The 15385-nt window shown below is 42.1% G+C and overlaps 1 protein-coding gene across 1 annotated transcript in view; it reads left to right on the plus strand.

Annotated features, from left to right (window-relative positions):
* Positions 1-609: 609 nt before the first annotated feature.
* The window catches only part of slc24a4b (solute carrier family 24 member 4b), a gene marked incomplete at its 5' end in the record, with an annotated part of 37560 nt that continues 22784 nt past the window's right edge, over positions 610-15385 (plus strand). The window contains 2 exons of the mRNA XM_083790081.1: positions 610-769; positions 8956-9075. Of these exons, the coding sequence (XP_083646207.1) occupies positions 610-769; positions 8956-9075 (280 nt within the window). The remainder of the gene's footprint in view (positions 770-8955; positions 9076-15385) is intronic.

The raw sequence follows: 15385 nt of genomic DNA on the forward strand, positions 1-15385 counted from the left end.
CAATTAAAACCTTGATGAATACAGATTGGTTTCACTTAATAGACCACCGGGGCAACAACAGATGCGTGTAGTTTGCGTTAGCGAATAAGCCTACAGGTGAATTATTTTGTATTGGTGTTTAATCAGTTCAGGCTACTTTAACTTTTTTTTTGACGCAGCGTATGCTTAATAGATAAAGTAGGAAAGATAAGGACTATGCAGGCTTTTCTCGGGACAAACCTGGATTTCTTTTCCGCACAGTGCCGTGGGAGCTATTCTGCTGCTGATATCTAAATCTGCGATTTGGAGAATTGCTGAATTGATTGGAGACACAGGAGTTGGCCGCCCTACCATCATTGCCCGTGCTGTAGCCTAGTAGCAGCAGCACACGGAACCTTAACGGCCGCGTTCCATCAATCCAGCAGCAGCTGAACAGCATTGTCAAACTGTCCGCTCCGCTCCTCCATCTGCGCCCCGGGTCCACTTGAGATGAGGACCGCGTCCCGAGCCTGTTCTGTGTGAAGGAGGCGAAGAGGGGGGGGGCGGCAGTTTGTTCGGCGTCTCCCGTCGTCCGCAGTGAGGCAAGAGGACGAGAGGAAGTGGCCGCCGGCCCACAGGAGAGCCGCAAGCATGGAGCAAGACGACAACACGTCGACTGCCTCCAAAAAGACAATCATTGCAAAGATGTTCAAAGTTCGCAAGAGGAGACAGATGCTTTTCGTGCAAGTGTGTTTCATCTGCAGCGTCCTGTTCGTGGCGTGGAGCGCGTCGGCTCTGCTCACAAAGACAGGTGAGTGTGGGGACCGAACCGGGGACACACTCACACACTGCTGACAAACGTGGGTCATGGAGGACAGAGCCCAGCAGCTGAGGATTCTGCAGTGTAACCAATGCGTTGTATTTCAATGATTCTCCATCTTTCTCCAATTCGGAAAGTAACAAACACACTGTCAAGGGCATGCAGCCTGGTAGGAGTGTCCGAGCTATCGTGGAATTGATCGCATGCATCACATACGGAATAACATAGGTGGTCCATATAGGATGGAGCAGGAATGTTATCTTGTGCGAAAGCGCCTGCAGGCTACGGTGGCTCTGGTTTAATGACATGCATGAGGCTTTCTGGTCATTTTAGGGGACGTCTGCCTCTGCAGCGAATGGTGTGCCTGTTCTATTGTATTATTATATTTGAATGGGTCCATATCGGTGATCTAGGTCATATGTCTTTTCTATGCGTCTGTTTGTCCTTATGCCGCAGTGTGCGCGCCGTGGCAACGGAACGTTTTTTTTTAGATACAAACCAACGATGCACAGCCCTTATCCACGTTCATTGTAGACGCCAGATAACCGACGACAAGGCGCTTTTTCAATCAGCCTAATTTTGGGTTGAGTCATTTCTCCGTGGCAAATCTGCGTTTGTGCCAGGACAGGCGCTGGAGACGAATCATGGCAAGCAGCGGCGCATCAGCGGTCACTACGTTTGGAGCGTTGCCCCGCCGTGGCAATGCCTGGCATCAGCATGGCGCACACTCTCATAATCGTTATCTTTCTCCTCCTGCATAACGTACGCTTTAGGTTCTGCATGAGGGTCGAGTGATCAGATTATACAATTACGCAGAGGACGATCATTTGGGGGAAATAACATGAGAGAGAGGGGCTCTCTCACTGATCCATTATTCACAGCTGCTCTCTGAGGTGTGCAATGCACTGTGTGCATGGTGAGGTCGGTGGATTATTCACGAACGATGCATCATGCATGCACCGTGTTTGTGTGACATATGTCACAAGCCCCATATACAAAAGAAGAACGCACACGCGTGTCTGTATGGGCTGTGTCAAAAACCCACTGCACGTGTCTGAGGTGAAACACTTAACATGCAGTCTGCAGAGTAGTACGCTCGAGCTGTCTCTTCGTTATGTAATCGTCGCCGACGCCAAGACAATTAACCTTGACATTCACATGAAGAATACCTGACTAGTCATTCATAACCGAGGCTATCCATCATCAACATGAGTGACAGGCTCTCTGAAAGGTATTCATGAAGCCTATATCTGCAAAAGCATAACAAAATATTATATACTGCAAATAGCCTAAAAAAATCACACCCGTGTGAAGTGAGGGGCGTGCTTATCATCATACATCTTATTCCGGCCAATCACAATTTGCGTCCTCCCTTTTGTCTTCAATGTTTGTGTTTTCGTAATGTTTGTGTTTAACACTCAGAAATGGCCATTCATTTTCAATGGCATTTAATGTTTGTGTTGGGACAATATTGTGTTTACACACACCCTCAAAGCTGGACATGGGAGAAAATACCCCTCTGGCTGGAATGCCATGTTGCAGTGTAATGGATACATTGCACATTTTTGTTTGCCACAGCACACAGGGATTACTGTAAAGACAAAAGTGGTTTCAATCTGTTTGGTCCTCAAAGTGCTTTTAACCCTGACCCTCAACCTCAGAGCTTGCATGGTGTGGGATCTGCCCATCTGCATCCACTTAGGCCCAGGCTTGAAATCATCTGTAAATCAGCACTCTATGGCCTCTATAATGTCTCTAAAGGACATGTATTGGGGAGTTGTATTAATTACATTAAAACAACAAGCTTAAGAGATTATTCTCAAATTATATCATGCACCAAAGTGCAAATCACAAAATCTGTTGTCTCCAAAAGGCATGCTCTGGGAGCCCAAACTAAGCCTCCTGCTCAGTAATGGCTTGCCTTTTTTTCATTTAATCAAGTTTGCCTGTTTGTGAGTGTTGCCATGATGCAGGGGTATTTGACAGAGCTAGGGGTTGCTTTCATTTTAGCCATGATGCACTGCTGTGACTTGTAGAAGTAATGGTGGTCATCTCAAGGTGTTCCAGATGAGAGGTGTTTGATCTAAGCCTAAGGCAATGGGATGGGACGCTCCTGGACCTATGGGCTGGGTAACGGTTTCTGAACACTAATCAGATCAAACTATGACTCTTATGGCCTTGTTAGTACTCGTATCTCTCAGAAAGGAAACAAGCATTGGTCTAATGACTGTCAGACCTTTTGGAGTGTGTGTGTGTGTGTGTGTGTGTGCTCATGGTCAGTCAGTGTGAAGCTCAACAGCTGTAGTGTAGCCATTTAGGCTGCTCAATAGTGCCACCCAGCGGTATTGTCGTACTCAAACAGACATGCATACATGAAGACATACATAGACAGACAGACAGACACACACACAGTCACTTAATAGAGGTGGTTGGCAGTTGGCACCGCTCAACAATGTATGCCATCCATTGCAGCAATGTATTAATTCAAGAGCGTTACCAGATTGGTTTAGTTATGCATGTCATGTCTTTGCTAGCATCCCAAATACACCAGATGTTGTTGTTGTTTGACACCAATCACAAGGATGTCCTGATTCTGGAAGTGGGCTGTGTCTTTGATTTGTACATGGACCAGGCATTTCAAGATAAACATTGTAAGTACCAACCATTACTTGGACAACAAGCCTTGGGTACCGATTTTAGATTGCCACCATCTTTGCTTAAGTCTTGTCTTAGGGACAACCTTGTCTTATCGACAGCATATTGGCTGGGAGCTAAGAGATGCATTCTGGGTTATGTCTTTATGGAAGGATGTCATGTGGTGGTGTGCTGATTGGATACATGTATGGTAGCGGGGTGCCACATGGGAGGCTAGAACAGGTGTTTATGCCCAGGTCTGAGCAGGGCAGATCAATGGTGATGTGAGGAGGGAGGCTTCAGTGTTATTTATCCATTTGTAACTGAGTGTACACAGTGGCGTGCACAGATAGACACTAGGGGTTGCTAGAGCACCCCCTGCCCCTTTGGCAATGTGCCTTTTGGAAAGAAAAGAGAGGGAAAAAAAATGTCTTTCTTTTTTACAGTACAGTAGCCTATGTGGACCATTGGTGACATTGATCAATTCTTGATAAAAGAACAGCGTCTAATATATATTATTATATATATTATTTAGGCCCCAAAATCTATAAATCTCACACTATTAAGGCTGGTTCCACGCGCTGCACAAGGTGCCCTTTTTTCACTTGAGCACCTGCCCCTCTCTGTGCACGCCACTGAGTGTACATAATCTCAGAGTAGAGTTAAATGAACACTGAGGGTTTTACTGTGTACGAGGGATGCTTTTTGGCAGCAGGAGGCCTGTGAGGAGGTGCACTCTCGTAGTATACGCTCACAGTGCAGGAAGTGGATGTGATTTATGAGCGTCCTTGGTCCACCCCCTCCCTAGATGATTGGACAGAGCTGGGGGATGACATTACTACCAGGTTACTGTTGCTCTGTGTCTCCCTACACACAATACACAATACAAGCTGCTTGGAAGCAGACAGTCACCACGTTGTTGGTATAATTTATTTTTGTTTCTCCTTCAAGGCAGAAAAGGCGTTTGACTCAGTTTAGCTCAGAGTCTTTGCCATCTACTGTTACGATTCTGCACAGCAGTTTTGCGAATATTTGATTGTCAAATACCATACATGTTAGGTAACACACAGTGTAACACATCTTGAAGATTATCGCTTGAAATGGTTTTCTAATATCACTAGGAGGATGTATTGATGGAGAGTTTTCTTAAACATTCAGTACAGTGTGCTCAAAAAAGGTACATTCATACAGTGGTTGTGCCTTTTTCCAAAGCACTGTACAATGTGCATTACATTCACCCATTCAAACACAAACGGCAGAGGAAACCATGCAAGGCACCGACCTGCTCGCAGAAGTAGAATGTGTCTTGCTCAATGACACGTAGCCAGGAGGAGCTGGGGGTCGAACCCGGACCGGGAACCATGCTGCCACTGACGGGCACATTATGGTCACATCCTGATATAACCCTTTCAATATGCATCCTACCCATCAAAATGCTTCTCTAAATCATTGATTAACTTCAAAGTATTGAGTGACCTTTTTCTTTTTCTTTATAAAGAAGCTTTCTCAAAGATTGACTTGGAAAAGAGGTTTAATCATGCAAACGAAAACAGAATTTCCTCCTCATTGCCATAACAGCACAGGGTGTGTAGCGTTAGTTCGACGTCCCAATTATCCGACACCCATAAATCGACTACCCAATATTCCGACCATAGAGTCCCATACAACCCTATCACCAAACCCTAACCGAACACGGAAGCCACGGGTGAGTCTTAACCGTCCACGTAGTCGAACTAACGTGTGCCCCCCAACAGCATAACCGGAGGCTGTTCTGTAATTGCCTTTTCAAAAATTGAGTACGATGCTATATCAAGAATGTGAAGCTAGAATTACTTTTCACCCCTGTTCACAACAGAATGTTCTTTTGATGTACTGACAATATTGATGACGACTGCTATTTGTATTGTATGCAATATGCACACTGGTGGTGATATGTATGTGAAGCACTGAGTTGCTGTCCCCTCCGTCCCCTCTGTGTGTCTGTGATTTTTGAGGGGGCTAGCCACTATATACAGGTTTGTTTGTCTTGTCTAGACAAACATTAAAATCACACCCGTGTGAAGTAAGTGGTGCAACTCCGTGTGGGGGAACGCACCCAGGGTGCCGGCCCGCTTCCGGCGAGCCGCCCGCGTCCGAAACGGTTGGGAAATGACAGAGTTACAGTGTGGGGGTCCCTGTACTGTACTGTAACTGTACTGTACTGGTACACCTGAAATCACCATATATACAGTTAATGTGTGTTTGTGTGTGTGTTAGGTGGTGAAAAACAACCATGCTGTTTTCGTGCTCACACATACCCAGCCAGCTACCCACACACATAGTCACTTAAGGAAGTGGTTTGCACCACTTAAAAACGCCATTGACAATGGACAGAGTTTAATGTTTGTTTTGTCACTAACACAAAAATTAAATGGCATTTACAATGAACAGAGTTTAATGTTTGTTTTGTCTGTCACTGAGCAAATCGTCACATGCATGTTATGTTATCGCGATGATGTAAGGGCTGATTCATACTCTTATTTTACCGCTGTAGTGCTGCAATTATTCAGGCTCATCAGAAAATTTCAGTAGCAGCGAAGAGCCGACTTTAGGACGGTACCGGCGCCCCCCCGAACCTCAAATGACGTCACATTGTAGGCTCTACAGAGCCGAACCAACTTTTATTCAGCTCTAAAATAGGAGTATGAATCGCGCCTAAGAAGATAAGGGTTGGTAAAGCGCTCCTCACTTTACACGCGTGTGATTTCTTTTTTTGCCAACTAGTGGACCTAGAATGTCTTTCATACAACATAACAAAACAAATGACACAATGAAGGAACAGAGTACATGTTTAAGTGGTTTAAATCTGAATGAGAATTATTACATAAATAATGGGATTGTCAAAAATGGTATTGAGAATATATATTTATTGATTTGGACTTTTCGTACGCATTCAAGATCAGCTGAAATTGCCTAACCACTGTGGAGCCAGTTGAAAGCGTTCATTTGACTTTAATTAATTTAATAAAATGTAACAGGATTTGACTGTGATTGCTCATGTCATTCCAATTTCGTGGACATAAATTGCGAGCCTTGGTTCCCGGTCCAGACTACATGTGCTATAGTGTCTCTCCCAGAGCGTGACACATACACTCGAACTACTGTACGTAGATCCACGGAGCGCTCATGATAACCGTCTCAGTATTCATCAGCTGGGGTGAAGCTGGAACAGAATTGTTCCTGCAGGACTATAACAACAAAGGTCTTTCTCTCTCCAGAACAAAGCTGTGGCACAAAACTTAGTTGAGTTGCACAGAGAGAGCAAGAGTATGTAAATTAGGCTGTGGGACTGTATTTAATGTCATGTATGTCACTCTTTCTGCAATGATTCACTACACTGTATCATCCAGTGGTTGAAAGTAACTACTGTATGTACTCTACAAGTAAATTACTTAAGTACATTTTATACATGATAACTTGTACTTAAGGTACATTTTTGACTTTTACAGAGTCGTTATTTTCTACATTGTGGTATTGATAACAAAGGAGTATTTTTTTTTACCACTGATCATCAAATTGGAATACAAGGCAATGAAACATGATCTTTAACTCGGTATCTGACATTTTGGCCCAATTTGGCATTGTCAATGAGCCATCCATGCAGCTCAACTATGCACACACGGTGAGATGTAGGCGCAGGTGTGAGTGATTGTTGGAGGGTGTGTCGGGAGGCGGTGGATCATCAGTCTGCTCTTCCAGATGATTGCCCTTCACTCAACGCGTGCCATTTAATGCTGAATTACTTTCAATGACTGTGTGCTAAAAATACCAGGATGTTTTTTGTGGAAAAACACAAACTGGAATTCTAGAGCTGTCGGAAAACGACCAGTGTTGTTGTCGAAGAGTTGTTCGATTTTTGTTCAGTGGTTTGAGTAGTGTGATTTGGGTTTTTTCTTTTTTACACAGTATGCAAAAGAATGCTGTGCATTTGATGTACATTATTCACTATGGTGACAAGTAATTCTCAGACCCTAGATGTTCAGTTTAAAATGGTGATTGGTGCATGACATGCATCATTATGCAGATTATAAGATATTATGTAATGTTATTTACTGAATATAATCATGGAATATATAGAAAATGTTTTTGTGCAACAGTGGTTTTGGTTTTGAAATTTTCTCCCACCCTAGAATTAAATCAGAGTAAACGGTAAACACTAACCACATTGTCCTCCTAATAAATAATTAATTCAGGAGTTAAATCCGCCTGTTGTGACTGCAATAGTCAGGGAGACTAGAGATTTAAACAGATTTTGGAAGCTACTTATCTCAATTAATATTCAGATGCTCGAGAATTATAGAACTGGAAGAAAGCATACGTTTTACATTCCATAAACGGGCAATTTTTCCTTCTAATTTGCTTACACTCGGATTCTAGCACATGGTTCTTCATTAAAATAATCATTATAATTATCTATTGCCTGTTTGTGCTGTGATATTATAAAATAATTCACGTTTAAACATATTATACATAATGGATTCCAGAACTGTAGAGTAGAACATTTAACAGTCAGAATCTGTTTTTGCCAACCAAAACCTGATGCGTTTTGATGTTTACAGATGCAGAATGAAAAACATCAACAAAGCAGACTTTTAATGGAGTTAGAAAAAACATGTTGGTTTTTAGCATCTTTTGGGAGGTTTAACAACACCCATGGGACAGCAGCACATAATGGATGTTGTCACACCCTTTGATCTTGAAGTGAACGATGAACGAGGCAGTTTGTTTGTAGATACTGGAGGCTTTATTTTATGCCCATATGGCCCAAAAGCCTACGTCAAACTGACGAAACACACAAAGAATATATCGTGATTAACATGAGTATCAAATCAAACACATAACGAAATAAAGCGTAACAAACAAACGTTATTTACCTCACTGGCTGCCCATAGCTCAAAGGGCATGCGGAAAGGAACCATACAACATGAACATCATAACCAGGACTGCAAAGAAACATAATAAACAAAACGATCAATAAACCTTATAATGTTTTGCAATGAGGAACTTAAATGTTGACAAATAACTGAAAGACATGACACCAAAATAACAAAACGAACCTTTCATTGCGACACGCTCCACATGCTAACAAGCAAATGCTCCCGTCTCAACAAGTGTCTGACAGGCGGAAGCGCCATGATTGTTCTGTGAGGCTGTGAGTCTACGCTGTGAGCCTACGCCCTATATGTTGACGTAACGGAAATGGGCGTCATATATAAGTGAACTTGAACTCTTGAAGCCTGGTCATTATAACGATAGTGTACATAGTAAATAGATAATATAATGCATAGTAAATAGATAATATAGAAAATATGGCAGCCAAAGATGTCTTTAATTTTAAATTTAAATAAGCCCACAAGAACTTTTTACTTCAGGAGCAGTCAGGAGTGCCCCAATTTCTTTTTTCATTGTCTGTCAGTTTGGTATTGTTCTTGTGATTGCATGCTTAATTGCTTATATTAATGGTCTAAAAAAACACTATAAATAATGTTCATGTTCTGTTCCAGGTTATGGGATGGTAGTGGAGGGGCACCCGCACCCGCACCCGGACCATGAACACTGGGGAAGAAGACTCATGGCCTCGCCACCAGACAACGAAACTGAGCACAAGAACTGTACAGAACCAGGTACGATAGGGGGGGTGTGCATGTGTGCGTGCTTGCGTGCGCAATTCGAAAGGGGGGGGGGGGGGGGAGATCAACAAAATGAACCGCTTAACCCACTTTGGACTGAAGCCAAATTCTATAAAGCTAACCTACGTTTTTTCAAATATTTATATACTGTAGCAGCATAATGTTTTTGTAATTTTTGAATACTGTACATGTATACTAGTCTGTACAGAACCCCAAGAGGGGTTCCCGTCCAGAAGGGTTAGAACACCAAAAGGGGTTCCCGCCCAGAAATACATTACAAAATGTATTTTAGTTCATATTAGCATATTATTGTGCCATTTTCACTTTCAACCTGGCGTCCCTTGGGCATGTCATAATTGTCAACTTGATGTTTTCCCCAAACATTTAAATGTTTTCCAAAATGGCAAATTGCAGATCTACTGTACAAGCTTACAGTGTGTTGCATCATGTTGTGTGATTTTGCCATAGTTGGGCCGCAGCAATAGGCTATTGCTATTTGGGGGTCCTTGGCATGGAAATGTTGGAACGGATTCCATTTCCATTAGTTTACTGGTGATTTTACTGTTTTATTTACACACACACACACACACACACACACACTTGACATTGGGCAACACATGTTCAGCATCAATTTTGTTTGTTGAAAAGTACAGTCTCAGTCAGTGGATCTGACCCTGTTTTTGAGCGGTGCACACTGCTCCCTGTGTCCATCTTAATACCCCCCCACAGAACGGAGGGGGGGGACTGGTGGCATCCCATACCCGTGAGGGACGCCCTCGGGACGGGCGCGACGGCGGTGCGCGCCCCCCTCCGCCGTCCCGGACGTCAGGGGAGGAAAAAAAATCAGATTTTTTTTTTTCAGTGTCCGGAGCTCAGGAGCCCCTGAGAGAACACACACACACACACAGCAACGCTACATTCGCATGGGTGCGATTTTTCTTTCTCTCATGCCAGTGGTAAAAGTGGTACCCGCATCCAGATACCGCGGGCTCAAGCCTAAAGACTCCCACCCACACACCTACCAGCCCTTGACAGCTGCCTATATCAATATATATATAGGGAATCGTCTCTACAGTGCCCATAAATGCCTAGGATGAATGCTAATCTTTTGGGGACGATAACACTGGAGAACTGAGAACCATAGCAGATCTAATAGACATGCACCCATCCACAAGGAGGTGGATGGGTGTGATTAGAGGGAGGTGCATTAGGTTTGTAGCATTTAATCAATGTTATTAGCCACTGACACCCTGATCAGTTAATCCAATGGTTTATCCCACCTCCCCATTTTGAGATTATTTTGCTCTGAAGTCTGAATCATTTTAGATCACTTGCAACATTTTAATTTGTATCGAGCGGACTATAAAAAGGGTCACACATAAATTAGTTTAGTACACCCTTGCTGCACTTAAAGATATCGGTGAACTCTCTAATTTGTTATGGTGGATACAGTGCTGACAATTCCACCAACAGTGCTGATGTCGGCACTGGGTAAAAGGAAAAAATAAAGCACGATTCCTCATCTTGCATAAATTCAGCAGCTAAGTGGGACACACTTGATTGTCTGAGTTGCAGAGGGTTGGTTTAGGGAGAAGTAAATTTATTTCAAAGCTGCTTTCCAAGCAAAAAGAATCATAAGGAAATTACAACAATTACCCCAAATGTTTAGCGTGAAATGAATATTTCACCCCAGGAAGGGCGGATGGGGGCTTCAAAATATGGGCCAAGCAAGGGATTAAACAATGGAAGGATGTTTTTGAAAAAAGGGGGAATCTATTCTCTTTTGATGAACTAGCTGCTAAATACAATTTACCCCGTACACACTTCTTTAAGTATTTACAACTCAGAAGCTTTATAGGGGTTAAACAGGTGAATTCTCTGACACTCCCTCCCCTGTCAACAATAGAAAAAGAGCTTATCAGAAACCCCTTTAATAGGGACACTCGGTTAAAACTGTTGCAATATAATTGGCTGATGAGGGTTTATATCACTCCAGAGAAATTAAATACATTTAGTGCAGATATTCCAGATACTTGTATCAGATGTGGTAAAGACAAAGGTACACTTTTCCATTGTCTGTGGGCATGTCCAAGAGTGAAAGAATTCTGGGAAGAAGTGAGGAGGGAGTTTCAGAAGATATTGTCGATAGATATTGAGCTTGACCCAAAACTGTTTCTATTAGGTCTTTACCCACCTGGCCATAAGATTCAGAGTAGCGAACAAAGATTCCTGGATTTATGTTTACTACAAGCCAAAAGGGCTATATAGCCTTATCGTGGAAAAAGATAGGCAAACCCAGTATTGCTCAGTGGTTTAGGGAGTTATCATATCATTGTGTCTTCCTCTGGAAAGAATTACTTATACTTTGAAGAATAAACAGAAGATGTTTGATAAGATATGGGGAAGGTTTATCCAATATATTACGGTTAATGATTTATCTTATTTAATGGTGGAAATTGTCTAATTTTATTCTCTGCAGCTGTTTGGTCTTGTGGCCATAAGGACTCTGTTGTTGTTGTTGTTACCATTTTAAGTGCCATTATTTTATTATACTGTACTTATATATGTATGTTATTGTTTTGTTTTGTTTGTTTTTCATTTTAAGTAATTGTATTGTGTTGTATTGTCTGTATTATGTATTGTTTTGTTGTATTGTCTGTTTGTCAAAAAAAAAAAATAATAATAAATATATTGTTAAAAAAAAAAAAAATTTAGCGTGAAATAGTTCTCAGCAGGTGTTGAATGTTTAGTGTTTTAACATAATAATGATAATAATTGAAAACGGCACCATATTTGGCCACCAGTCCGTCATGCCTCGTGACACCCTGCATATATGGCTGTCTCCATACTGTATATGAAGATCACGACGCTGACCTCATCAAACCCTGGATAGCAATACATGGAGAAGAGAAGACATGGAGAGCCGGCCAAACCTCAAACCCTTAGATCTCCCTAATTTGGAGCTGACCTGTTCTGACATTCCATATGTGGATCCTTCCCCACCCGTCCTTCGTCGATGTCTCCCTTTTGACTGATACCTGTCCATTCAAACTCCAGAGGGGTCCACCCCAAAGTTAATAGTGCAGTTGCGCCCGGCAGCCGGCGAAAACTAGAATTCTCAACATGCCTGAAAATACCTGGGCCCTCATTCCATACGGTATGTTGATCTGACTTCATCAAACCCTGTACACTCGAGACACGCTCCATATATGGCCAGTCCTCATCAAACCCTGTACACTCAAGACACTGCCCCCACTGCCACCCTTTGATCTCCATATATGGAACTGACCTGTTCTGACATTCCATATGTTTATCTGACCTCATCAAGCCCTGTACACTCAAGAAACGCTCCACATAATGGCCATTACAGAATTCATTCCAAAGCGCCAGTGCTCGCCCAGCAGTCTGCCGTCACCCAGGCGGATGTTTGCACGCAACCTTGCACTGACCAGCCAACTGACCTGAACCCCACAGAGAATCCAGGTTGTATTGTCAAGAGGAAGGTGTGAGTCTGTGAGACACTAAATTCAAGAATACAAATGAGTTTAAAGCTGCTATCAAAGCAATTCTGGGCTTCCATAACACCTCAACAATGACACAGGCTTATCACCTCCATGCCACGCCCCATTGATGAAATAATTTGTTTAAAAGTAGCCCAGACCACGTATTGAGTACATAAATTAACATACTTTTCAGATCGTTGACATTTCTGTATTGTTTTCTCATAAAAGTTTAATATTTTGATTTTTTGATTTCCATGAGCCGTATGCCATATCATCAAGATTAAAACAAAAAGGTTTTCAATATTTCACTTTACAGTATGCACAATGAATCTAGAATATATGAAAGTTTCACTTTTTTTTATTATATAATTATATAATTTAATTATATTATAGAAGAAAATTAACTTTTCCCACGATATTCAAATGTATTGAAGCACCTGTATACAGTACATTGCACAAACCTGTCTATGTGTGCTTGTCCAGGGCATCCCCATTTGGGCTGTACATTAAAAAAAACACGTATCCACTCATTTGGTTTCCTGTGTAAATGGCATCCTTATGAGTAAAATATGTGTCCACACTAAAGTCATCTAGTCTTATTGCACACAATTATAGTAACGTCTGCTTTGCCCATAACATAAGCTTATCAAATGAATGTGCTTGATCCATGCTTGCATCAATTCCTCTTGAAAGAAATGAAGGGGAGGTGTCCAGGAAAAGAAGTGCATTTAGCAACAGATAGTGGGAAGGTGTGTAGTTGCACCTGACCGCATCTGCAGAGTGGCACCACGGGACACAGATTTCTGAAGGTAATTTGAGGTGCTGTATTTAGCTCTCTTGTGGTTCTACTATTGACCCAATGAGGGCTGACAGTATCTCTTCATTACTTGTCACAGCAGGTAGAATCCTTAAGGGGATGAGTTGCATAAACAGTGCTGTTATTTTTAATTTAAGCCTTTTCTCGCCTCAAGGTTTCATTGTCAAATTGCTATTTTCCCCCCTGCACATTATTGTGGCATTAACAAGCCCTGTATTCATGTACATCCATGCTGTCTATTGTTTTGAAACTTTTGAAGTCTCCGTGGGGGTCTTACTGAAATGAGTGCCAGTTGACAAGATTATGTGCTGGAAGTCTTCCTTCTAATCCTTGGGGATTACTTTTTTCCCTTTTGCCCACTGCAGGCTGCAGGCTGCACTTCACACCGCTCACTTCCCCCTCTCCAGAACCACCCATTGTTTCACCTTGAGTATGGGCTGATGATATGCCATTATGCCTTAGGCTTCATTTGACCCCTAATCCTCTAATCATACATCATGGCCATTTTTTGAGATGTCCTATTGACAGAGTAGAACCGCCATCTCATACTGTATGTGTCAGTCATACATTAACCCATTCTGGGCGGAAACCCATTTTGGTGTTAGCATTATGTTATGCTTTAGCTATTGAAAAATAGCAGATCTACAAGCTCATAGCAAGTGGCGCACTACGAGGTCTGCTATTTTTGAAAAATCGTGAAAATGTGCCTCAAATTTGGAATCAATTTTTTTCAGAACGAATGTTTTTAACTCAAATCTTTGCTTCTGGAGGGTCCCTGGAACAACATATTTTCAGATGGGGGGTCTCGGAGGCCAATTACAGATCATTTTTGGGGTCCTTGACATGAAATATTGAGTGATATAGGCCTAGAAACATAGGTATTTCAGAAAACTGTCAGGATAAATGGGTTAATGTACTGTAAGTTGTACAGCGTATTTCAGAAAGGTCAGACTTCTGCCTGGGCAAAATAAATGGTTGCAGAGGCAACTTCATGTGTGCAGTGCTTGCTTCATTTACCTTCTTTTTTTTTTTTGGTTTTGGACTGTCTGTCAGCACCATTCTTCAGTTAAGTGATGCGCTTGCTGCTTTCATCCTGGTTCTATTAATTTCTCAGAATTGGTCCATGGGGGATGGGGACTCGGACAGAGAGATGTACCAGGCGAGGACTGTGTGAGAGTTATTATCAGAGACTTCTTGTTTTATGCTGAGTGTGTATCCACATCTAAAGCTCTGCTTAATTAGGCTGCTGTTTGTGGAATGCATAGATTTATACTTGGCCTGCTCGCTCCCTTTTTCCTCATCATTATTTCTTTGCTTGGCGAGGAAGCCATTTCCAGGGTCCATGATGAGGTGCTAATATTGTTTTGCTTTTCTTGTGCTGTGCTAGCGATGACAGCCATTCATCATAAGTGCCCCGTTTTGTTATTGGTAATTCAGCAATAACTCGCAACGTTATCCAAACCCTTATTTGCACTAGCAAGTTCATTACACACCATGCTGCTTGTAATTTATGAAGACGAATCATACTGCAGAACTCTCATATTGCCACTAAGTGCTCATTAGTCATTACACTCTTTTTATCATTACTGGCAGAGTCATTCTGTCGCCACAGTAGTGTTGACTAATTAAAAGTGTGTGCTCAGAGAATGATATCATCTAAGTCTATGGCAATCCAGTGATTATTGATTAATGGTACAAATTCACTTTTATGTTTCATAATTCAGCAGGTCACAATAACTCTTGGGAGGAAAGGCAATGTACCTTTTATTGTAGAAGTTTATGAGCTGCTATAGTACATATATGTGGTTTGAACTTGACAAAGTAGTTGAGGTTGACTATGGAAATGGAATACAGAATACTAAATGATACAGACTCCAGTGTATTGTAATGTGTTTTTTTTTTTCTTCTCCCCACCCTCCTTTTGCATGGGCCTAACTAATGCCAAATCAGAAGCATAACAGCATGTTTGGTGGGGGAAGAGCAT

The sequence above is a fragment of the Protomyctophum parallelum genome (genome assembly GCF_964188405.1).
Source record: "Protomyctophum parallelum genome assembly, chromosome: 19".
NCBI lineage: Eukaryota > Metazoa > Chordata > Actinopteri > Myctophiformes > Myctophidae > Protomyctophum > Protomyctophum parallelum.